The sequence below is a fragment of the Oncorhynchus gorbuscha genome, linkage group LG26 (genome assembly GCF_021184085.1).
Source record: "Oncorhynchus gorbuscha isolate QuinsamMale2020 ecotype Even-year linkage group LG26, OgorEven_v1.0, whole genome shotgun sequence".
NCBI lineage: Eukaryota > Metazoa > Chordata > Actinopteri > Salmoniformes > Salmonidae > Oncorhynchus > Oncorhynchus gorbuscha.
The window spans coordinates 38288731-38314481 of NC_060198.1; the positions used below are offsets into that span (position 1 = coordinate 38288731).

At 44.9% G+C, this 25751-nt stretch overlaps 1 protein-coding gene across 4 annotated transcripts in view; it reads right to left on the minus strand.

Moving 5' to 3' along the window:
• Window positions 1–25751, minus strand: part of LOC124015975 (RNA binding protein fox-1 homolog 3-like) — a 459039-nt gene that overhangs the window by 242257 nt on the left and 191031 nt on the right. For all 4 annotated transcript variants that reach the window (XM_046331482.1, XM_046331483.1, XM_046331479.1 and 1 more), the window contains one exon: window positions 12891–12974. In XM_046331482.1, the coding sequence (XP_046187438.1) occupies window positions 12891–12912 (22 nt within the window). In that variant the 5' untranslated portion in view covers window positions 12913–12974. The remainder of the gene's footprint in view (window positions 1–12890; window positions 12975–25751) is intronic.

A 25751-nucleotide genomic window follows, 5' to 3' on the forward strand; every position in this document is an offset into this window, starting at 1 on the left:
GGGCTTGGGCTTATACTGCAACAGCAGGTCTTGGGAGAAAATAAAAAACACGAATTCCAATAAAACAGCTATTGACATGTATGCATTGCTGTCAGTGGTGTTTTTATACATTATGACCACACATGACTGTTAGTAAACAAATAAAAACATTTATATTAGCTTTTTTACTATACCACTTGGTATGACCTTCTAAAGGACTCAATCAAACAGACAGGAGTTCATTCATTCTCCATTTCCATATTTCTCTACTACATTTCCACACACATACAACATGTGCAGACCTGTCTGAGATTTCCACCAGGACAACTGTTTATTTAGAGTAACAGTATCAACGATAACACAGGGAGACTGGACCATGAGAAGTTACTGCACATGTACTACCTATGTCCTTAGATCAATTACAATGTAATTACACTAGCAGACAGAAATAGAACCTGGGCTGATGCTCTGTCTTCCCTGATAAGTGATAGATAAGCACCTGAGGGATGGAGAAGAGGAGACCTGGGCTGGAATACATCTCAGAGACATCCATAAATTACACAGTGGAGACCATTCCTTCAAGTGCCTTCCAACGCTATGCAGCTTCCCTCGAACACTACAGGTCAGAGGGGTAACACCCTTATCCAAGTCTCTCTGACAAGACATCCAGCTGGCTGTGGTAGAAGAGAAAACAGTGGAAAGTCGTTTTTGCTGTGCTACCACAAAATAAGACCTCACTCTGAGCTCCCCCGTTGTGCCTGAGTAGTTGGCATTCTGGCAGCCTCCAGACCTGTGCTAACCAATTAGTCCGTTCAATTCCGAGACTCTGATCTAGTCTAAGCTTATCAAGAGTCACTGAGTAGAGGAACTTAAATGTGTGACATCAATGTAGATGTGCGACTGTTCCTTGGTCAGGGGGAGAGAGGAGAGCAGCGTGGCGGGTTCTGACTGCTGAGAGAGAGAAGCAGCGTACAAAAGACAAAAGAGATCAGCGATAAGACAGAGAAGTGCACCCATATCGACTGCTGTCAGTTAGGAGCATGTTAAGGAGTGTATTAGGGATTATAGGGGATTAGTCATATCAGATCACTGGAGGGTTATCAGAGGTCACAGCAGCTCCTGCAGGGAGGAGTTCCCTGTTACTTCCCAGCCCTCCCAAAATGAGCCACTGCTGCATTCCCTACCAAGCCTACTGCACGCTACAGAGAAATGCAAAAGATTAACACATACAGTTGCAGGATTTATGAGTTTGGAAAAGCAATTAAGCCTGTAATTTTTATTAGAGGCTTGATTGAGTGCTCCCACCCCAGTCTCTGGGTGCTACCTAGGTTGAGCCCCTCTCAGGAGAACGGAACGGGGCCCCACTCCAAAAATTACCATGATTTAAGATGCAAAACCAACACACATTAAAACAGCTCAGAGCTTATTGCATGCTCGCTTCCACACAAAACCAATTTAGTTTCCATTGATCGCTTTTCAAGCAATTAGATTTCCATTGATGGGAAAAGTAAAGGGTGCTTGTATGAAACGCGGAGGGTCAGTAGTTGGCTGCTGTGATTTGAACATTTATTCGAGCCATTTGACCACCTCCTCTAACCCTTGACAGATGCCTGGCTGGCTCCTTGCCCTCCGCCCCGCCCCACGTGTACGTCCCCTCCTTCCGGACAACAAATAATTCACCCACCATGAAAAAACGCCTGGCGTCAGATTATATATCCGTCTTTATTTCCAATATTGCCTCTTTGTTTCTGCAAACTTGGCTGATTTTCTAAATTGTGGAGTATTGACTGTTTCAGAGCCTGACCAAGCGAGTCTGATGTAACACATTGAAGGTAATGATATCCCAGCCACGGAAGGAAGAAGCAGTAGCTGCATGGGGAAGAACTGGACCCTGGCCAGATTCTAGAACCATTAGTCTACCCAGAGGCTTGGTTCTGTTCCGGCATGACAGGCTCACTATCACCATAACTGTAACCCAACTCAACCAGGGTTGCCACCAGATCACTCCCCCTGTGCCCAACACAGGGAGATTCCATCTTGAATCACTTTCATTCAGACATTCAAGGTCATTCCCCACTTTTCTGTGTGTTTTTTAAACATATCTAATTGTCAACTGTCACAGGGAGCAGTGGTAGCAGTGGCTATAAACCTGAACTGTGTGTTAAATAACGGTTCAATATTCAAAATACCTGGCAAAGGCCAATGGGTGAAAGTAGATTCAAGAAATAAAACAGGGAACACTGAATGGCATTAATGTGAAAGTAGGGAGTAATTCCCAGTGTGCTCCCAGAGGAAATCCACCTTTCGCCAAAGCTGGGGATTTTGACAAATGCCTTTCTCAACACGAGCAAAGGAGACAAATGTTACATTTAAACAGAAATACTTAATTTCCACTTTTGGTGACTTGCGGCAGATATCATTAATCAACGAAGGCCTACCACGCTCAGTGAGCCTGCTAAGAACCAGATGATCGCCCTCTTCCACTCAATCCATCAACTATGATTGGAGAAAGAAAAGGTTTGAAAACGTTGAGCCGCGCCCACGCTGGAAGAGTAATTACCCATGTGCCAGTTGCTGAGGTGTTCCAGTGACACCTCGACCCTCTGTTTAGCATGCACCAGATTACTCATGGGGTGTCAACATACCTCCAGTGACAGAGCTAGCATCTCCACCTTACTAGGCTCCCCTCACTCACTGCTCACTGTCGTCTCAGGAAGAAGAAGATAGATAGAACGTTATGAGCCTCCAAACTTCTAATGAGCAAACTTATCACCGGATCGGCCCAAGATAATGTATGCAGATGGCGCCGGATGAGATGGCTGCCATTTTACGGGATCCTACCAATTGTGCTATTGTGTGTTTTTTGACATTATTTGTAACTTATTTTGTACATAACGTTTCTGCCACTGTCTCTTATGACCGAAAAGAGCTTCTGGATATCAGGACAGCGACATATTTTTCTTTAACTAGATGGACATGAAGAATTTACTTCAGACACTCGGCATGGCCCAAATCCCCGTCATCCACATGGAGATATCGGGGACGAAGGTCGGGTGCCTTGTAAGGATCCGACGGTGAGTAATCCCCCGCTACCATTAATATTATTAGCCAACGTGCAATCATTGGATAACAAAATGGATGAGCTCTGATCAAGAGTATACTACCAACGGGACATTAAAAACTGTAATATCTTATCTTTCACAAAGTCGTGGCTGAACGACGGCATGGATAAAATACAGCTGGGTGAGTTTTCGATGCATCGGCAAGATAGAACAGCTGCCTACGGTAAGACAAGGGGTGGTGGTCTGTGTCTATTTGTAAATAACAGTTGGCACACGTAATCGAATATTAAGGAAGTTCCGAGGTTTTGCTCGCCTGAGGTAGTGTATCTCATGATAAGCTGTAGGTCATACTATTTACCAAGAGAGTTTTCATCTACATTTTTCGTAGCTGTCTATTTACCACCACAAACTGATGCAGGCACTAAGACGGCACTCAATGAGCTGTATAAGACCATAAGCAAACAAGAAAATGCTCATCAAGAGGTGGCGGACTTTAATACAGAGAAACTTAAATATGTTTTACCTCATTTCTACCAGCATGTTAAATGTGCAACCAGAGGGGGAAAACAACTCTAGACCACCTTTACTCCACACACAGAGATTTGTAAAAAGATCTCCCTCGCCCTACATTTGGCAAATCTGACCATAACTCAATCCTCCTGATTCCTGCTTACAAGCAAAAACTCAAGCAGGAAGTTCCAGTGACTTGCTCAATAAGGAAGTAGTCAGATGACACTAAGATGCTAAGCTAAAGGACTGTTTTGCTAGCACAGACTGGAATATGTTCCGAGATTCTTCCGATGGCATTGAGGAGTACACCACATCAGTCACTGGCTTCATCAATAAGTGCATCGATGATGTGGTCCCGAAAGTGACCATACGTACATAAGCCAACCAGAAACCATGGATTACAGGCAACATCCACACTGAGCTGCTTTTTTCAAGGAGTGGGACTCTAACCCGGATGCTTATAAGAAATCCCACTATGCCCTCCAAAGAACCATCAAACAGGCAAAGCGTCAATACAGGACTAATATTGAATCGTACTACACCGGCTTCAACACTCGTCGGATGTGGCAGAACTTGCAAACTATTACAGACTACAAAAGGGAAGCACAGCCGCGAGCTGCCCAGTGACACAAGCCTACCAGACGAGCTAAATATCTTCTATGCTCGCTTCGAGGCAAGCAACACTGAAGCATGCATGAGAGCATCAGCTGCTCCGGATGACTGTATGATCACGCTCTCCGTAGCCAGCGTAGTTAACAACAAATTTGCCACGTTGATTCTAAACACGGGGGCCCCCCAGGGGTGTGTGCTCAGTCCCCTCCTGTACTCCCTGTTCACCCATGACTGCATGGCCAAGGATGACTCCATCACCATCATTAAGTTTGCAGACGACACAACAGTGGTAGGCCTGATCACCGACAATGATGAGACAGCCTATAGGGAGGAAGTCAGAGACCTGGCAGTGTGGTGCCAGGATGACAACCTCTCCCTCAACGTGATCAAGACAAAGGAGATGATCGTGGACTACAGAAAAAGGAGGACTGAGCACCCCCCCATTCTCATCGACGGGGCTGTAGTGGAGCAGGTTGAGAGCTTCATGTTCCTTGGTGTCCACATCACCAAATTACTGTCATGGTCCAAACACACAAAACAGTTGTGAAGACGGCACGACAACTCCTATTCCCCCTCTGGAAACTGAAAAGACTTGGCATGGGTCCTCAGATTTTCAAAACGTTATACAGCTGCACTATCGAGAGCATCCTGACTGATTGCATCACCGCCTGGTATGGCAACTACTCTGCCTCCGACCGCAAGGCACTAAAGAGGGTAGTGCGTACAGTCCAGTACATCACTGGGGCCAAGCTTCCTGCCATTCAGGACCTTAATTCAAGGTGGTGTCAGAGGAAGGGTTATAAATATATAGGGAAATGTGTGTGATGTTAGAAAAGAGCTGAACCTGAGGGTTGTTTGAAGGGGGGGACCAACACAGAGAGACAATAACAGTAAAGCAAACAGGCCTTTGCACCGGTGCTTCTTGCCTCGCTAGTGATCATTGCCAGAGATAACAGCTTCATTTCAACCTCAGCACTTTTACTGCACTGTCCAAGTCATTCGCTGGGTCAATGTATCTATGCACCACCATGCTAGTCACTCTCCACTGCGACAACTCTCAATTTCTCCTATGATAGAAGTCCTGAGAGGTGGCATGCTCTAGCTTCCACACATCCCGCCTTCCTGTGATCCGTCTCTGCTCTTTGGAGACCAGCCTGGCTGTTAGTGTGTGAGGGGACGGGTCAGAGGGCCAGATGTGTGATTGAATCCTTCATAGTGGGACGAACGAGAGGGTTGGATTTCTCTCCACTGTGATTCTGCCGTGGCGGCACGCTCTTCCCTCAGCGAAGAGATCTATCTCCTCATTCACTTTCAAAGGCAGCTAGCTTCATTATGACACGATCCAACACTCAAAACAACAAGAATCCTCTGATACCTCTCCGTACTAGCCATGAACCAGAGATTTACCAATTTCAGACCATCCCAGTTGTTGTTATTCAATACACCAGCCAAAACAAACACTAGCCTATTCAGTGGCTAGTCTATCATTTCACTATCCTTATCAAGCTCACAATGTGAACAGGAAGCTTTCCATGTTGGCAGAGGCTTCCCCTGGTAAAGCTGTGTGTGGTAGAGCATGACTCTGTCATGGGTGGGGGGCGCTGGATAGGGGGCGGGGGGAACCAGGCAGGTCAGAGCGCTGGACTATGATTAACACTGACATCAGGGAGACACAACCTGCATCTGTGGGGGTCAGGGGGCGTAAAGGGTAACTGTTCAGAGAACATGGCAGAGAGAGAGAGAGCACAGATTTCTACCCTACATTCTCAGTCCTACCTGTTATGACGAGGAATGCTAGTTTGGATGAAATTACATGTTTTTATTGTGTGCTTAAAATGATATAGCTTAATATTCAATTTTCCACATCCAGAGGAAGATGCACCTCTTTTGCATTCACGGCACCACCGTCTGCAGTGTTATGACAGCAGATCTTCTGAGCTTATGCATCTTACACATGAGTAATGATCCTCCGACTTCAAAACAACACCAGTACACTTATGCAGAGGAAGAAGACAGTGGAACGGATATACACAGGCAAGTTTCTTCTTATCCTCAGGGAAGTCAGAATGAAATGTGCTTTTATCATGTGTCATAAGCACTGCTCATGCCCCCCCCCCTCCCCCCACCACCACACACCCCACACCTACTTCCAGCCCCTCGCTCATATCCATGTTGAGCCCCCCATCAAAAAATATTGGCAAACGTTGTAATTACATGTGGAGTATCTTACAGCCCTTACATGGCTCGGGGGTTCAATCAGTGGCGGGCCTGATATTCCAGTTTTATCATATTTTAGTTTTATTCGAGGACGTGGCAGCAGCAGGCCTCCAGTCAGCCATAATTGAAACGAGGGGAGGAAGGAGGAAGATGTAGAGGCTCTATGCCCCGCTCCTTGTAATCAAGCCCTTACTCCTGTGTGCTTTGCCCATTTTTCAAAGTGAAATATACTCGCAATCTGTATCGTAATACGTCGCCAGTCGCTCCTTCCTCCAGCCCAGAGCCTCGGGGTAATTAGGCATGAGAAAGTGTGCTTTTGAGATGAGGAAGAACCAAGCATCAAGGCTGTTCATGTAACACAACTGGGCCATGGATGTTGCTTGTCGTATATGCAAAACATTCAATTAACAGGTTTACATGATGAGGCACATTAAATTGTCACACTCCTATATTCACTCTGCATTATTCAATAATTCTGCACTCGGGCAATGTATTCTGTTTGATTCTCAGCATTATCTGTTCAGCTGAATTCCATACATGTGAATGTGATATGCGGCTGGTTGGATTGGGAGGGGGAGAATGGTGAGAAATCGGCACCGGGGGACTGATGGAGAAGTTGATGTATGATCCCTGGTGGCTGGGCTTATTTGAGGCGTGGAGCTGGGCAGGTGATTCAGAGGCGCCGGCTCTTTAAACAGTGTAATGAGCCAGAGAGGATGCTGCCTTCTCTCTCTCTCTCTCTCTCTCTCTCTCTCTCTCTCTCTCTCTCTCTCTCTCTCTCTCTCTCTCTCTCTCTCTCTCTCTCTCTCTCTCTCTCTCTCTCTCTCTCTCTCTCTCTCTCTCTCTCTCTCTCTCTCTCTCTCTATCTCTCTCTATCTCTCTTTCTCTCTCATCAAACTGCTCCACATCAGTCGGCTGAGGCTGGGGTTTTTACGAGGGTCAGTCCTCACCCTGCCTGGCCACGCTACTCTCAGGAAGTCCCTGCTGTTGCCTCTGCTGCTGGGCTCTCTGGGGAATACCTCACCACACGGCGCTGCGCCACGCGGAGCGGAGCAGAGCCCAGTGCATGCACCCACGCTGTCACACAACGGCAGTGGTAAAGGGTCCAACAAGCATTACCACAGAGCAGGACACAAAGGGCAGCACGGCAGGGGATGACCCCTTCCAGCTGGCACACTGACACACACCGGGGGATACTGGTGTGTGTGTGTGTGTGTGTGTGTGTGTGTGTGTGTGTGTGTGTGTGTGTGTGTGTGTGTGTGTGTGTGTGTGTGTGTGTGTGTGTGTGTGTGTGTGTGTGTGTGTGTGTGTGTGTGTGTGTGTGTGTGTGTGTGTGTGTGTGTGTGTGTGTGTGTGTGTGTGTCTGAAAGAGTAAAAGTGCGTGTATACATGCTTGTGTGTGTTTAAGCATAATGTAAGTGTAAGCACATAATTAGTGTAAGTATGCATGAAAGTGTGAGCGTGTGTGTTTGAGTACATGTGTGCTGTGTTTTATGTGATGGTTAGCATAGTAAGGCCCCTCACAGCATCACAGGCAGGCACCCCGATGGGGGTACAGAGACGAGAGGGGAGGGCTACGACACACAACTTTTCATTGATGCTGATAATATATAAATGCATGCCCACATGGATGCTGCTCCTAAATGGACAAACACATACATCAATTTCCAAATCTAACACATTTGAAATTCAAATGCCCGAGCACATTTTTTACGATATGTCTCATTTCTCTCCGTAATCTAAAAAGAGGACTGAACATTGGAGGGAAAGAACAAATGCTGTTTGGAATTTAAGATGCATTTGGTTTGTGGCGTGATGTTGTTTCCCCCTTTCCTGTAAATCACAGGTGTGTGGAGGGACTGAGGCTGTAGCCCAGGGCTTGTTGCTGCTGACAGGTTCAGTGTTTCAGGACTTCACTCCTTTTCAATGACACTTCTGAATTGAGAAGCAGAGGGAGAGAAAAGAGGTTTCTGCTGGAGGTTGAATTAAAGAGTCTCTCTCTCCCTCTTTTTTTTCCGGTGACGTTTAAAATCAATTCATTCAGTGGACTGCTGACACAGCCAGGCCCGGAGAGCCTAGGATTTATGGCTCCCTCTAATGGGCATGCTCTGAACCAAAGCCCTGCCGTCAGCACAATCCAGCTAGCCGCCCGCCCGCTCCCTCGCTCCTCACTTTTAAAGACGCAGGCACCCCCCTCCCACCTCCTCCTCTCCCCCAATCCCTTCCACTGTGGAGGAGCTCCTACGGCCATGCGAGGGGGCTGAGGAAAACACTGCCGGCGGTAACACAGGAGGAATTTTGAAAATCGGTGAAATCTAAACTATTAATCACAAAGTAAGCTAATTATATGTGAGTGAGAGACCGAGAAGACGATGGAGAGAACGAAAGAAAGAGAATGGAACAGAGGAAGAGATACTGAACAATTCCATTTTGAATTTAGAAATGCATTGGGTGTTTACTTTGAAAGGACCATAATTTCACACAGTTTGAATGGCATATTCCGATTAAAATCGATGCATTGCTATTAGTAAGGTGTATTTAGAGTTAATAATTTCAAATGTAAAACCTCTAATGTCAATAAGATAACTTTAGTACTGTCTATCTACCAATTCCACAAGTGGTATTTCTTATGGTCTATAATTTGGTTCTTTATCCATTAACTTGTCTGACCTGTGGGGTGTATGTGGTCGCTACATATTCATATATTCATAACCTAGTGTAGTGTCAGAGTGTCAGGAACAATTTCTGACTGAAGGAAAAAAGACGATTGAAAACACTAGCCCATGAGCCCAGCCAGTGTGAGATGTGTATAACAGATGATTGCCTGAATTGTCATGACTAGCACAAGTCATTCCCTCAACTCTGCCCATCATCAACACAGTGTTACATCCAGGTGTGTGTGTGTCCATCCGTGTATGTGTGTCTGTGACAGACAGAAACACCGTATATAAAATAGAAAGAAATGGAGAATCGGAACCCAATGGAGAAAAGGAAGAGAGAGAGGGGGAAATAATATGAGAAGTGAGGAAATGTGTTGCTGTACAGGGGTGGTATAATAGCAGAATAGATGGTGTTCTGCCACAGGGCCTGAGGAGGAGAGAGTCCCTGTATAACCTACAACTTCTCAATGTTTTCAATGTTCATCTGCCAGTACAGTGATACCAGAAAGAGATAACAACCATCACAGCAGCCCCACAGCTCCTGATCCACGTCTAACTCCAGCTAACATCCCTATGAGGTGAATGTATTACTGCCACTGAATTACCCCTGACGTTACTCCTATTCTCCAGCTACCACTACAGTTATAGCCATAACTGACCATTTGTCCGCCTTCATTATGAAGCCATGCATGGAGAATCCAGCTCAGTCTCCAGCCGTCACATTCAATTTCAAAATACAATTCACCCCCCAAATCCCCACCATTTCTCCCTTAGTTATTTTCAACCTTCTCCTTGTTTGATCAAATATGATGTGATTAAAATAGATTACACACCTTGTTAGAGGAGTGTTCCATATTTAATACGGCGGTGCTTTGAGACAGCCAACCTCGTCCGTGATTCAAAGCGATTGTGGCCTTGTTCTGTGGCTATTTGTTTAATAAGCCCTGCTACATCAGTGGACCTTTTAAGTGAACAGACTCCCCTGCAGCAAAGGCAAAGATCAATACCCACACCTGGAGAAAAAAATACAACGGCCAAGGATTTTCTATCCCGGCCCCTTTTATATAGTGAAATAAGAGCAGGAAGATAATCAGTGTGGCTGTAACAATCATGACCTATTTTTGAAGGAATCCCACAGGCCAACCATGCAGAGTGAGATGTTTAGGACCGGTTAGACCACCACCAGATGCCTCACACTAAGCCGAGCTAACAGTTGAACCAGTTATATTATCTCTTGAAGGAATATTATACATACAAAGTCTTTGTGGCTAAATGAACTCATTGTTATCTCCATCTTCTCCGCCTGCTGATTGAAAGCTTCTAGTGTGATGGCTGATTGGGGAAGCCGTCCATTTGTACCAATATAGCACACTAGGACTTCACACCCAGGAGTAATACAGAGTCATATGTCCTAGATATGAGTGAAAAGAAGCTCTTCAGGGGTCTGCTGACACACAGAGAAGAACAAAGTGCGCAGGAGGGAGAAATCTAATATTGTAGTCAATGAGCTCTGTTTGACAGGGGACGAGACCCAAGCTGCCTTGAAAACAAATTTTCATTATACTTATATCGTGATTATATAAGAAAGTCTAACTGGAGGCCACGGTAAATTAGAGCCAATTAGTACCATATTGTCTGTTTTTAACAGCGGCAAATTAACAGGCTCTAGAACTTGAGTGTTTATTTCATAAATCATTGGAATGTTGCACCTGTTGAGAATGCAAAGAGATTAAGCAATTTGATTAAAATCTTATATCAAAACATTTGGGGAGCCTTTTTGTTTACACTTGGGTTTTTTTATCAGCGTGTAGCTGCATTTTGGCTCCTGTTTCGTGTATGAGCATAGTTAGCAGCACTGTGTGAGGGCAGTTTGGGGGGGGGGAGCACCCACCAGCTAGCACAGGAGCACTGGATGTCCATCATTACCACACCACACCGCTGATCACCGCAATAATATAGAACTATAACCAAGCAATTAGTCTAATGGAAAACTGCACTCTTTATCCCAGTGTGATGTGGTAAGGTTCAATGGGCACTCCTCTTGGCCCTCGCCAGTGGAGGCTAGAGGCTGATGGTTGTGGAGTGGAAAGGTAATGGCAGAGAAGGAGGCACGGGAGGTGAGGAGAGAGGAGGTAATGGCAGAGAGTGAGAGAGGGAGTGAGAGAGAGAGAGAGAGAGAGAGAGAGAGAGAGAGAGAGAGAGAGAGAGAGAGAGAGAGAGAGAGAGAGAGGCATGGGAGGTAATGGCAGAGAGTGAGAGAGAGAGAGAGAGAGAGAGAGAGAGAGAGAGAGAGAGAGAGAGAGAGAGAGAGAGAGAGAGAGAGAGAGAGAGAGAGAGAGAGAGAGAGAGAGGCAGGGAGGAGAGGAGAGGAGAGGAGAAGAGGAGGTAATGGCAGAGTGAGAGAGCTTGAGAGAGAGGTAGGGGAGGTGAGGAGAGAGAGAGCAAGAGAGAGCGAGCGAGAGAGAGAGGTAGGGGAGGGGAGGAGAGAGAATCTCATGGTAGAGAGGGAGAGGCAGGGGAGGGGAGGAGAGAGAAGAAGGCCCATTGATCCTCAATGCCACCTGCTGTATGGCTCCTGCGAGGCCAGCCAGGGGAGCAGGGAACACACACATGGGCCCCTGCCTGGGCCACGGCCATATGGATGAAAGCCTTGTGGAGGAGCCGAGCTAGTCTTCCGCTATCTGACCACATCAGGTTGATTGACTGTCTTGAAGTTGGTGTTTTAAAGAAGTACACACAAAGGTGTAATGACAGAGGATACACACATGCAGAGAAAACAGGTACAGAGAGAGCGAGTATGGGTGTGTGTGTGTTTGTGTAATAGAGAGAGTATAAGAGTGTGTGTGTGTGTGTGTGTGTGTGTGTGTGTGTGTGTGTGTGTGTGTGTGTGTGTGTGTGTGTGTGTGTGTGTGTGTGTGTGTGTGTGTGTGTGTGTGTGTGTGTGTGTGTGTGTGTGTGTGTGTGTGTGTGTGTGTGTGTGTGTGTGTGTGTGTGCGCGTGCGTGTGCGTGTGGACACGTTTAACTATACTTGTTGGACCAGAATTCCCACAAGTATAATAAACAAACAAACATTTGACCAACTGGGGACATTTTGTTATACCCCACAAGGTCAAATGCTATTTCTAGGGGGTTTAGGCTTAAGGTTAGAATTAGTGCTAGGGTTAGAATTAGGTCTAGGGTTAAGAGCTAGGGTTTGTTTAGGGTTAGGGTTGAGGTTTGGGTACAGGTTAGGGGTTAAAGAAAATAAGATTTTGAATGGGACTGAATTGAATGTCCCCACAAGGTTAGTTGTGCAAGACCGTGTGTGTGTGTGTGTGTGTGTGTGTGTGTGTGTGTGTGTGTGTGTGTGTGTGTGTGTGTGTGTGTGTGTGTGTGTGTGTGTGTGTGTGTGTGTGTGTGTGTGTGTGTGTGTGTGTGTGTGTGTGTGTAATAGAGAGGCAGGTAGAGAGAGAGCAGGTGTGTGTGTGTGTGTGTGTGTGTGTGTGTGTGTGTGTGTGTGTGTGTGTGTGTGTGTGTGTGTGTGTGTGTGTGTGTGTGTGTGTGTGTGTGTGTGTGTGTGTGTGTGTGTGTGTGTGTGTGTGTGTGTGTGTGTGTGTGTGTAATAGAGAGGCAGGTAGAGAGAGAGCAGGTGTGTGTGTGTGTGTGTGTGTGTGTGTGTGTGTGTGTGTGTGTGTGTGTGTGTGTGTGTGTGTGTGTGTGTGTGTGTGTGTGTGTGTGTGTGTGTGTGTGTGTGTGTGTGTGTGTGTGTGTGTGTGTGTGTGTGTGTGTGTGTGTAATAGAGAGGCAGGGAGAGAGAGAGCAGGTGTGTGTGTGTGTGTGTGTTGGAGAGAGAGAGGCAGAGGGATGTACCTGCCCAGCTGGGGGTCTCCATGTACAGGTAACGCCGGACGGGCCAAAGCTGGGTGATTCACTCACTGTTGATACTAACGAACCCTGTAGACACAAGGCAACACATCCTCAGTTTAGACAGGAGGACCAAGGCAGGCAGTTGCAGACATTTACATTTCTCAGACATTTTCAACGAGTCAAATGTGTGTGTGTGTTTATTTGTTTGCGCGCGTGTCCCTGCCTGCCTGCTTGCGTGCGTGTGTGTTGTTTAAGGGTGTGAGTGCTCTCCTACTGTGAATGTTTCTGCTGAGCTGTGTATCTGAGCAGGCCTCAGGTTGGCTGGAGCCCAGCAGCCCAGCCGGTGAACCACAGAGAAAACTGCATTGATTTCATCCCCCAGAAATCCCATCTCGCTGAGCCCGCCTTCTCACCCCGCCCTCCTCCCAATTAAGCATTTGCAGGGAGCCATGCCAACACAATTAGTCATTTATCAAAAGTAATTAAAAGCAATTTCTTCTCTGCTGTTGATTGGGAATTTACTAATTGTTGAGACTGTACAAATGGGGATAAATAAACCAGGGAATGGATTAATTTTACATAAACTTGGAGGAAAGCATAAACACTGTAAAATGAGTCCTCGACATCTGGCTCTGTGATTCCTCTCAACATGATTACGACTGCAAAAACTGAACCAGTTGTTCATGACATTCTGATACACAACAAGTCAAAGCCATTAAATAATATATTAGAAACAACATATTGACTAACTGACTTAAAGAGTTCTGCTGCTAGAAATAGAGGGGCTGGTAAGAACTATGGCTGCTTTTCTGTCAAGACGAGACATATCCCACTGGGCACAATTCAACGTTAATTCCACATTGGTTCAACATAAATTCATTAAAATGAAGTGGAAACATCGTTGATTCAACCAATGTATGCCCAGTGGGATGTTTCCTCGGATGGACCAACAAAGATATTTCATTTGGTAAATATCAACATTTAAGCCCGATATTCATAAAGAAAACACAAGATCGCAAGCAAGGCAACCTGGGGAGGGAAAACCAAAAGACCATTCAGCAGCAGAGGTTGGAGTTCGTCTGTTCAGTGAAGCCAAGCAATACCATTTCAACATTATCGGTAACAACCCCTGAATGCACCATTACCTTCTATAAGGGCAGAATTAAATGTCAGAATTGATTTGGGGAGGGAGGGCTGAGATATAAGCGGGCAGCTCTGGCGGCCATTTTGTTCCAGCGCGGCCCTGTATTTGGTCTCCCTGGATCATTAGCAGACGAAGCAGAGAGAAGGGCTGGAAACACATGAAGGAGGTGTGGGCAGCCATCACAACTGTCTCCGGTGACAGGGGATGAAATAAAACACAGGGAAGAGAGGAAGAGTGAGAGAAGCCTAAATGAAAAAGGAACTATGCACGCAGAATGCCAGAGGAGTTCTTTAAATGTCCCACTGCTTTGTAAATAAGTTAGTTAGCTAAACAAATACCTGGCTCTGTTCTGAGCGGATCACTTTACTAACCAATGCTTCTTTCGGTGCCAACAAATGGAGCCGTTGCTTCAATGAGACGATTAGATTATCCCTTTGAAGGCTGCAGTTGGACAAGCAATTCTATCATTGCCTGGGAACACAAAAAATAATTGGGCAACAGTGGGAAAAGTGTGATATTCACGCCTCTACTGAGACTGAACCATGCCTGGAATATCTAATGGAGCCTTTCACTCTCTCCTGCCTTGTTTGGATTCCCATTCATCATGAAAAACTCAATTACTTATGTTCCCTAACATGCATGGTTATTAATGCTCTAATTATGCTTCTCCCTCTAATCTTTTGCCTTGCAATTTGGGTGATATACCGTATGTGTGAACAACATGGCAGGTCCCATAGAAGTGAAAGCTGAATTAGGAATTGTTGTGCTATAAAGCACCTTCTCTTGGGAGCCATCGGCGAGATAGAGAGAGCCTGTCATTGGTTGTCTATACATGGGGATTTATGTAAGCCCACTGAGCATGTGTGTGCATATGCGTTCTCCCTAAGTATGTCATGTATGCACAGGGCTGAATAATCAGTTGCTAATACAGTTACCCACTAATATTATATAGCTAATAGCTCATAGCCTTCCAACATGACAACATGATTTAATCAAACCCCAAACTAGCCCCCTATCACTTCCTCTGGTTCCTATTAAGTCGGCCCTGACAGCTTTAGAGGGTGAAATAATTTGGGAGGTTTTGAAGATGCCTGTGAGAGCCTTGGGAGCCCCTGCAGAGTGGCTGTGGAGGCCCTGTACTGCCTGCAGCCATGACTGTTCTTCAAGGCTTCTCCTCTGAGCATTTTTACAACAGCACAAATTAGGAGGAAGGAATGCCTCTGTCAGTGCAGCCCAGACAGCCAACTTGGGCAGAAACTTGGATGACAATGAAGAAACGGAGGGCGTCATAAACTGCGGAAAATAAGCTCTCACTTTCAAACGTTTACGGCAGCTCAAATATCTAATGATACCTCTCATAGCTTTTAATCTTTAATGTGAAAAATTAATCATCCCATTCATTATTTTAATAGCTGTCATTTTTCTCTCCCTAAAGTGATGATTTATAACCATTAAGCCCCACGTCAGCTTGTGTGAGAGGGATTTATAGTAATGTTTGCACCAGGTAGCCTCCAACCATATTTCATTACTCTGACAAGCCATTAAAATGCCCTGATGATTAAACAACAGCTCTGAGGTCAGTGTGTATGGCTGTTAACTTACACGGTATAGTCCAGGCTGGGGATTGAGACAGACACACAGCCTCTCTTCTCTCCCTCCAGACTGTGTGTGAATGTATGGATGTGGTGTATCTCATTCTATACAGTGGGGGGATGAGAGAGTCACTACCACTGAGGGAGAATGGTATAAAGATATGCCAGAGATACAAAGACATTGCTGTGTTACTGGGCGACTAGAGTCGTGGTGCTTTCTGCTAAAGAGGTTTTGCACCATGTAGGAGACTAGGTAGATATTTTAAAGGAACTGTGGAAGCAAAACATTGAGTAGTTTGTTTATTTGGTGATGGAGATTAGGTTGTGCTTTGAGTGGCATAGACCTAACCTGCCCATGTTGCTTGGGAAAAAGCAGCCCACAAAATGGATCCCCCTTGGATCCAGTAGGAGAGGAGAGGAGAGGAGAGGAGAGGAGAGGAGAGGAGAGGAGAGGAGAGGAGAGGAGAGGAGAGGAGAGGAGAGGAGAGGAGAGGAGAGCAGAGGAGAGGAGAGGAGAGGAGAAGAGAGGAGAGGAGAGAACGGCAGGCCTGGAAGAGCTACGTAGCTGGGGGAGGAGAGGAGAGGAGAGGAGAGGAGAGGAGAGGAGAGGAGAGGAGAGGAGAGGAGAGGAGAGGAGAGGAGAGGAGAGGAGAGGAGAGGAGAGGAGAGGAGAGGAGAGGAGAGGAGTGAACGGCAGGCCTGGAAGAGCTACGTAGCTGGGGGAGGATTTACCTCCCCTGCATGTTCTATGACACAGACACGTCTAATATCCAGGGTCCAGCAGTCACAATTGATCACCGATGCTGTGTCTGACACTGACTGACAGCGGCTGTAATTGCTATGTTTGCTTTGGGAGTAGAGCAGGGGAACAGAGCAGGGGAACAGAGCAGGACCGAGAGGTCCAAACACACTGGGCTCCCTCACTGCATTACTACAGTCCAAAACCCCAGGAGCCCCACTCTGGACATTACATCATAGATTGGACTACACATAGCTGAGGACAAGGGAAAAGTCTGATACTGGATGTGTGAAGAATATACAAGGACATTGTCAAAACTTTGGTTGTGGTGTTGGATGATATATATACATGTTCATCTAACAAAATCTCATATTGTACATATTTTTTTTAATCAGATGCGATTTAAAATCCTGTGTTGATATCTTTGTGTCTAGGCTGCACGACAGTCATGTTTTCAGAGAATAGTTTTTGTCTATCAGTTCTCTCATTTAATGTCTGTGGTACATGTGCTGTAAGTCTAGCTCTCTAGATGCCTTTACAGCAGGGGTATTCAGGGGTCGCTGGGGAACTCCATTGGAAAAATATATGTTTTTTTGAGAACAATAAATTCAATTTCTTTTGGTTGTGTCATTAGATTTGGGGTGGGGTCGCGAGAAATTATTGGGAAAAAGATTGAAAACCTTTGGTTTGAATGCCATTGGTTTGAATGTCATTTGTTTGAATACCATTGGTTTGAATGCCATTGGTTTGAATACCATTGGTTTGAATGCCATTGGTTTGAATGCCATTGGTTTGAATTCCATTGGTTTGAATACCATTGGTTTGAATACCATTGGTTTGAATGCCATTGGTTTGAATGCCATTGGTTTGAATGCCATTGGTTTGAATACCATTGGTTTGAATACCATTGGTTTGAATACCATTGGTTTGCAGGCTAAAGCATAGTATACATGTAGAAGAGAATATATCAGCTCCTTTCAAATGAGTTAGAGAAAAATACTGTTGTTTTGTCCCTGATGAAAAGCAGAGAAATGCATCTAATTTGCAATGGTTAACGCAAATATAGGCCTACGAATGTTAATTACCACTACACATACAACAGTGGTAACAATGAAACATCTCCTTACACATGTAGCGTGATGCCGTTCCCAATAACACTTTTGTCTACGTGAAACAGGATGTTTAGCACCCAGCTGTAGTGTGAAGCTGTGAATGCATGGGGAAATGCTACTTGTAACTCAGAGTATTTTCTTTTGCAACTTTGCAAGTTTTTTTATCTATCGGCAAGGCACATGAAATCCCAACTGGTCAGACTCTAGGCCTCTGATGCTTGGCTTTAGTCATGAATCAAACCACTGCAGAAATGAAAGCAGTTTAGAAGGCTGCCAAGATTCTACTCAAACAAGTTAGTGATTAAAAATACATGTCAAAAGAATCTTTTTGTGACAACAAGTTCTCCCAAATTCTTGTTGAATTTCTAATGTTCCCGGCAATGACTTCAAAGGGGAAATTAAATATTAAAGCTATTATCTAAGACTCTCTTAATGTTATCTAAGGTTAAGTTATATATATATATATATATATATATATATATATATATATATATATATATATATATATATATATATATATATATATATATGCCGACCTTCACGACAATTTTACGTAATAGAGTCCAATTTTGGAGGAGGAATGATCAAGGGAGAACTGATCCGGTATGTAGACCCACAACCTATGTGACTTACTCCATTCCTTTCATACTCCTGTGTGGACCACATTATGCATAGAATGTTCTGCATGCGATATGTAATCGCTAACACCCTGTATTTCACCTAGTTTGATTTCTCTGCTACTGGCTGTCTCTATCTGGCATGATATTCACAGACTAGGCCTGGTGTACCAACATCATAATGATTACTTTCACCTTGTAGCTGGGGTTTTGCTGTTCTGAATGTGAAATAGCATTGCAGCCACTGCACCCGATACCATAACCTCAATCACTACTGTTTACCCAACTGTAAAAAGGTAAATAACTAAGCATTTGAGCGAGGTTAGTGTAGCCAGAAAGCGAGTTGAAAGCCCGGGCTCTGATAAATTTGTCGGAAAAATGCTCCTGGAGTATTTGTTGTCGACTGTGCATCAGTGAGGAGCTGGCCTGGGATTTGAGTCTTGCTGAAGCCAAGCAAAGCATGCCAGATCACTAATTGCACAATTTAAAACCAAAGTCCCTGGCAGCTTGTCGTTTGCAACAGAGGGAAGAGCCATTGCTTAATCAGTGAGCTCAACACAGATCTACCCAGCTCTCTGTTGAGATACTAGAGTTGTATGATGGAGAGTCCCTCCAAGCTCTGAGTCAATACCAAGAGCTAAGACAATGTATATATACAGTAACTGGTGTCAACTCCGTAATGACAGCCTAGAACGTACTTCAAGGTGGTTATGGCTGTAGAATGACTGAGATGATGCACGTGAATCGATAGCAGCTAATCCGGTTGGCATCAGGTGATTGGCTGAGTGTTCATTAAGGGTTGTTATGGAAACTGGTAATCGCCTGAAGGAAGAAGGTAATGATTTTCATAACCCTCTAAATACTGCATATGGTTTCTGAGCTCATAGGAGTCATAATCCGATCAGAATAACGATGCAGTTATTTTTCCTAACGGACATAGACATTGATCGTCTCTGAGGTGGTGAGATGTAAAACTCTGTCTAGTACTGGCGGTTTCCAGCTAGGCCAAAATAAAACATGTCTTGCACTATTACCAATGCTTTTTTTGGATTCATTTGATCCATGAAACAATGTTTGGAGATGATAGTTGAAATATGCGTCTTTGCCGCTTTCTTCAACAGGGCCCCTGGAGTTAAATGAACTCCAGTAAGGAGAGCACATATACGTCTCCGTAAGAATGCTTAGAAGTCTGTAAATCTAAGTGCTAAAACGCATGACTGTGGTACACTGTTCCTGCAACTTCACTGTTGAGACAAACTGTTAACACTTGTAGCAACACTGGCTAGTGGAGTTGAAAGTGTTCTGGCGGTGAGGACATTAGCTAGCTGTGAAAGAGAGAGTGACAGGCCAGCCAAGGCACACACTACTCTCCATGAGAACAGTTTAACTAGCACTAGTAGGGCTGGTCCACTGGCCCTATAGAGGCAGACATACTGCCATTCTATTGTTCAGAGGGACTTCTGCTCTGCTCTGAACTGGGCCTAACGACATAACACACTCCATCAGCGACAGAGCAGGAAAAGCACTGTCCCTCATGCATCACACACATGCGCGTGCACCCTCACACAAGCACACACACGCACAGAAAGACAGCCCCGCAGTCAATTCCTCAGTGAAGCAACATCCGTCTCATTTTCACTCTGCTCGCTCTCTCTCTCTCTCTCCTGCCTCTCTCTCTCTGCCTCTCTCTCTCTCTGCCTCTCTCTCTCTCTCTCTCTCTCTCTCTCTCTCTCTCTCTCTCTCTCTCTCTCTCTCTCTCTCTCTCTCTCTCTCTCTCTCTCTCTCTCTCTCTCTCTCTCTCTCTCTCTCTCTCTCTCTCTCTCTCTCTCTCTCTCTCTCTCTCTCTCTCTCTCAACAAGAAAGATGCGGCACTGAGGGCCTTGAATTAAAAAGCCAATATGTAAAACCATAGAGGGATGCCATTTTGAAAAAGTGTTTCATCAATGGAAATCATATTAACATGATAAAGGGCAGATTGGGAGGCGAGGGCATTGATTCAGATGACGCTCCTCCAGTCCACGCCGCCATGTCCACTTCAGACATGTTAATGAATCACAACACAACGGAGGGTGGGAGAGAGAGAGAGAGAGAGAGAGAGAGAGAGAGAGAGAGAGAGAGAGAGAGAGAGAGAGAGAGAGAGAGAGAGAGAGAGAGAGAGAGAGAGAGAGAGAGGAGGGTGATGAAGGGAAGGAGACAGAGAGAGAGAGATGAAGGGAAGGAGAGAGAGATGGGGGGAAGGAGACATAGAGAGAGAGATGAAGGGAAGGAGACAAAGAGAGATGGGGGAAGGAGAAAGAGAGAGAGATGGAGGGAAGGAGAAAGAGAGAGATGGAGGGAAGTAGACAAAGAGAGATGGGGGAAGGAGAAAGAGAGAGAGATGGAGGGAAGGAGAAAGAGAGAGAGATGGAGGGAAGGAGACAGAGAGGGAGATGGAGATGGAGGGAAGGAGACAGAGAGAGAGGTGGAGGGAAGGAGACAGAGATGGAGGGAAGGAGACAGAGAGAGAGAGAGAGAGAGAGAGAGAGAGAGAGAGAGAGAGAGAGAGAGAGAGAGAGAGAGAGAGAGAGAGAGAGAGAGAGAGAGGAGGGTGGGGTCACAGAAGCAGAAGAAGAGAGAGGAGGTGGAGAGGAATGTAGCAGCGTGTAGGTAGGGGCCATTTCTGGACACTGGGTTTGATGTTAGGCGGTCAGGGCAGAGGGCTGCTGACATGGCCGTTCTGAGTGAACTGAACCAAAGCCTGGTGTAAAGAGGTGTGGCTGTGGCAGAGTTTTAAAGAGACTACCCTACTCCCCCTGTTGACCAGGACTACACACAGGCTGCCTGGGGGAGCCAGCATCCAATGGTTCACACACACACACACACACACACACACACACACACACACACACACACACACACACACACACACACACACACACACACACACACACACACACACACACACACACACACACACACACACACACACACACACACACACACACACACACACACACACACACACACAGCATAGGCTGTGACATGAAAGTGACAAGTCCATCGCTGCCAGGCCAAACAGTGGATTTACTTATCAGAGAACACATGGTAGACAGAGAGAGCGGGGCCACAACACAGAGACAGCTGGGTCATTATCAACTCACCTTCAATTAACTGTCCTTGGCACACAGCATTCCAACCAGCCATGAGACATATTCATTCCAAATAAACCCATTCAAAACGACTCCTCACTAAGGATCAGGTGGATTCTTTTGAGGAGCCCAAATAAAACTTTGTCAACATAAAACACATTCTTCATCAAAGGACGGACTCAAACGGATTATGTTCAATTGCTTGCCATGCTACAGAGAGGAGGGACTGGAAGAAGAAGAAGATAAGAAGTGCGGGAGAGGAGGAGGCCTCTTTTGGAGTGTGATGGCGCAGCACCTCTGTTAAATATGAATAATTAAGTGGGAAAATGAAAGTGTTTCATCTCTATTAGGATCAGCAAATAGGACTATGATACATAATTGAGAGTAGTTTCACTTTAATAGAATGAACAGAAGTCATTTGGTATTGGAATGTGCAGGGGTGATTTAGCCAAAAGAAAGTGTATTATTAGGTTTAATAGAATACCTACACATGATCAATGTCATGAGTGGAGCTGGTAGTTTGTCTCGGCTTCTCCAGATGATTAGCGTAATAGAATAATGGCCTGATGAATTCACATTGCTCCGGCATTGATTACAGAGAGCCCCACACATTTTTCATGCCGAGTGCAGCTACACAGACGATTCATTACGCCTCTAATACGTGACATACCAGCTGCATGACACATTATACAGGATGCAGACTGACTGTGTCTTTGTTTGAACATGCTCTGCCAAATCAGGATGAGGACAGCAGGTACCCTAGTGGTTAGAGTGTTGGGCTAATAACCGAGAGGTTATCGGTTCGAATACCCGAGCTGACAAAGTGAAAAATCTGTTGATGTACCCTTGAGCAAGGCACTTAACCTTAATTGCTCCAGGGGTACCATACAGCTATGGCTTACCCTGTAAAACAACACATTTCACTACACCTATCTGGTGTATGTCACATACAGTACCGGACAAAAGTTTGGACACGCATGAGAACTCCTTTAAGACTGCTTCGATAAGCATTCCAGGTGAAGCTGGTTGAGAGAATGTCAAGAGTGTGCAAAGCTATCATCAAGGCAAAGAGCTGCTACTTTAAATATAAAATAGATTTGGATTTGTTTAACACTTTTTTGTTCACTACATGTTTCCATTTTTGTGTTATTATATACAGTTGAAGTCGGAGGTTTACATACACCTTAGCCAAATACATTTAAACTCAGTTTTTTCACAATTCATGACATTTAATCCTAGTAAAAATTCCCTATCTTAGCTAAGTTAAGATCAACACTTTATTTTAAGAATGTGAAATGTCAGAATAATAGTAGAGAGAATGATTTAATTCAGCATTTATTTTTATTTTTTTCATTACATTCCCAGTGGGTCAGAAGTTTACATACACTCAATTAGTATTTGGTAGTATTGCCTTTAAAATGTTTAACTTGGGTCAAATGTTTCGGGTAGCCTTCCACAAGCTTCCCACAATAATTTGGGTGAATCTTGGCTCATTCCTCCTGACAGAGCTGGTGTAACGGAGTCAGGTTTGTAGGCCTACTTGCTCTCACACGCTTTTTCAGTTCTGCCCACAAATGCACTATAGGATTGAGGTCAGGGCTTTAAAGTGGCTTTGTGATGGCCACTTTAATACCTTGACTTTGTTTTCCTTAAGCCATTTTGCCACAACTTTGGAAGTATGTGTGGGGTCATTGTCCATTTGGAAGACCCATTTACGACCAAGCTTCCTAAATGATGTCTTGAGATGTTGCTTCAATGTATCCACATAATCCACATTGTTCCCTCCTCATGATGCCATCTATTTTGTGAAGTGCACTAGTCCCTCCTGCAATAAAGCACCCCCACAACATGATGCTGCCACCCCCGTGCTTCACGGTTGAGATGGTGTTCTTCGCCTTGCATGGCTCCTCCTTTTTCCTCCAAACATTACAATGGTCATTATGGCCAATCAGTTCTATTTTTGATTCATCAGACCAGAGGACATTTCTCCAAAAAGTATGATCTTTGTCTCAATGTGAAGTTGCATACCGTAGTCTGTCTTTTTTATGGCGGTTTTGGAGCAGTGGCTTCTTTCTGGCTGAGTGGCCTTTCAGGTTATTTCGATATAGGACCTGTTTTACCGTGAATATAGATACTTTTGTACCTGTTTCCTCCAGCATCTTCATAAGTTCCTTTGCTGTTGTTCTGGGATTGATTTGCACCTTTCACACCAAAAATGTTCATCTCTAGGAGACAGAATGCGTCTCCTTCCTGAGCGGTATGACGGCTGAGTCATCCCATGGTATTTATACTTGCATACTATTGTATGTACAGTCGTGGCCAAAAGTTTTGAGAATGACACAAATATTAATTTTCACAACGTCTGCTGCCTCAGTTTGTATGATGGCAATTTGCATATACTCCAGAATGATATGAAGGGTGATCCGATGAATTGCTATTAAATGCAAAGTCCCCCTTTGCCATAAAAATGAACTGAATCCCCAAAAAACATTCCCACTGCATTTCAGCCCTGCCACAAAAGGACCAGCTGACATCATGTCAATGATTCTCTCGTTAACACAGGTGTGAGTGTTGACGAGTACAAGGCTGGGGATCACCCTGTCATGCTGATTGTGTTTGAATGACAGACTGGAAGCTTCAAAAGGAGGGTGGTGCTTGGAATCATTGTTCTTCCTCTGTCAATCACAGTTATCTGCAAAGGAAACACTTGCCATCATCATTGCTTTGCACAAAAAGGGCTTCACAGGCAAGGATATTGCTGCCAGTAAGATTGCACCGATTGCATCGGATCATCAAGAACTTCAAGGCGAGTGGTTCAATTGTTGTGAAGAAAGCTTCACGGCGCCCAAGAAAGTCCAGCAAGCACCAGGACCGTCTCCTAAAGTTGATTCAGCTGTGGATCGGGGCACCAGCAGTACAGAGTTTGCTCAGGAATGGCAGCAGACAGGTATGAGTCCATCTGCAGGTGTGAGTCCAAAGACTTTTGGAGGATGGTCTGGTGTCAAGAAGGGCAGCAAAGAAGACACTTCTCTCCAGGAAAAACATCAGGGACAGACTGATATTCTGCAAAAGGTACAGGGATTGGACTGCTGAGGACTGGGGTAAAGTAATTTTCTCTGATCCCCTTTCTGATTGTTTGGGGCATCCAGAAATAAGCTTGTCCGGAGAAGACTAGGTGAGCACTACCATCAGTCCTGTGTCATGCCAACAGTAAAGCATCCTGAGACCATTCATGTGAGGGGCTGCTTCTCAACCAAGGCAGTGGGCTCACTCACAATTTTGCCTAAGAACACAATGGTACCAACACATCCTTCGAGAGCAACTTCTCTCAACCATCCAGGAACAGTTTGGTGATGAACAATGCCTTTTCCAGCATGATAGAGCACCTTGCAATAAGGCAAAAGTGATAACTAAGTGGCTCGGGGGAACAAAACATCGATATTTTGGGCCCATGGCCAGGAAACTCCCCAGAGCTTAATCCCATTGAGAACTTGTGGTCAATCCTCAAGAGGCGGGTGGACAAACAAAAACCCACAAATTCTGACAAACTCCAAGCATTGATTATGCAAGAATGGGCTGCCATCAGTCAGGATGTGGCCCAGAAGTTAATTGACAGCATGCCAGGGCAGATTGCAGAGGTCTTGAAAAAGAATGGTCAACACTGCAAATATTGACTCTTTGCATAAACTTCATGTAACTGTCAATAAAAGCCTTTGACACATATGAAATGCTTGTAAGTATACTTCACTATTCCATAGTAACATCTGACAAAAATATCTAGACACTGAAGCAGCAATCTTTGTGGAAATTCATATTTGTGTCATTCTCAAAACTTTTGGCGACGACTATACAGGTGAACGTGGTACCTTCAGGCATTTGGAAATTGCTCCCAAGGATGAACCAGACTTGTAGAGGTCTTAATTCTGAGGTCTTGGCTGATTTCTATTGATTTTCCAATGATGTCAAGCAAAGAGGCACTGAGTTTGAAGGTAGGCCTTGAAATACATCCATAGGTACACCTCCTATTGACTCAAAATATCAGAAGCTTCTAAAGCCATGATTTTCTGGAATTTTCTGGAACTTAGTGTATGTACATTTCTGACCCACTGGAATTGCGATACAGTAAATTATAAGTGAATAATATGTCTGTAAACAATTTTTGAAAAATTGACTTGTGTCATGCACAAAGTAGATGTCCTAACCGACTTGCCAAAACTATAGTTTGTTAACAAGAAATTTGTGGAGTGGTTGAAAAACGAGTTTTAATGACTCCAACCTAAGATTATGTAAACTTCCGACTAAAACTGTATATATTTGTTTTATGTAATGGTCTGGCCCAGTGAGACTAAGGATTATGCTAAATGGTACTACAGTAGGTGCAGCAGTGGTACACAAAGGAACATCCAGCATACAGCTGCTGTGCTGCTAAAGCATGGACGGATACTCAGAACCTTCCAGGAAAACATTCAAGAGTTTAACTCCAGTAGCAATATGACCCCTTGGATGTGCTGTAAACAAACAGCACAGCCATT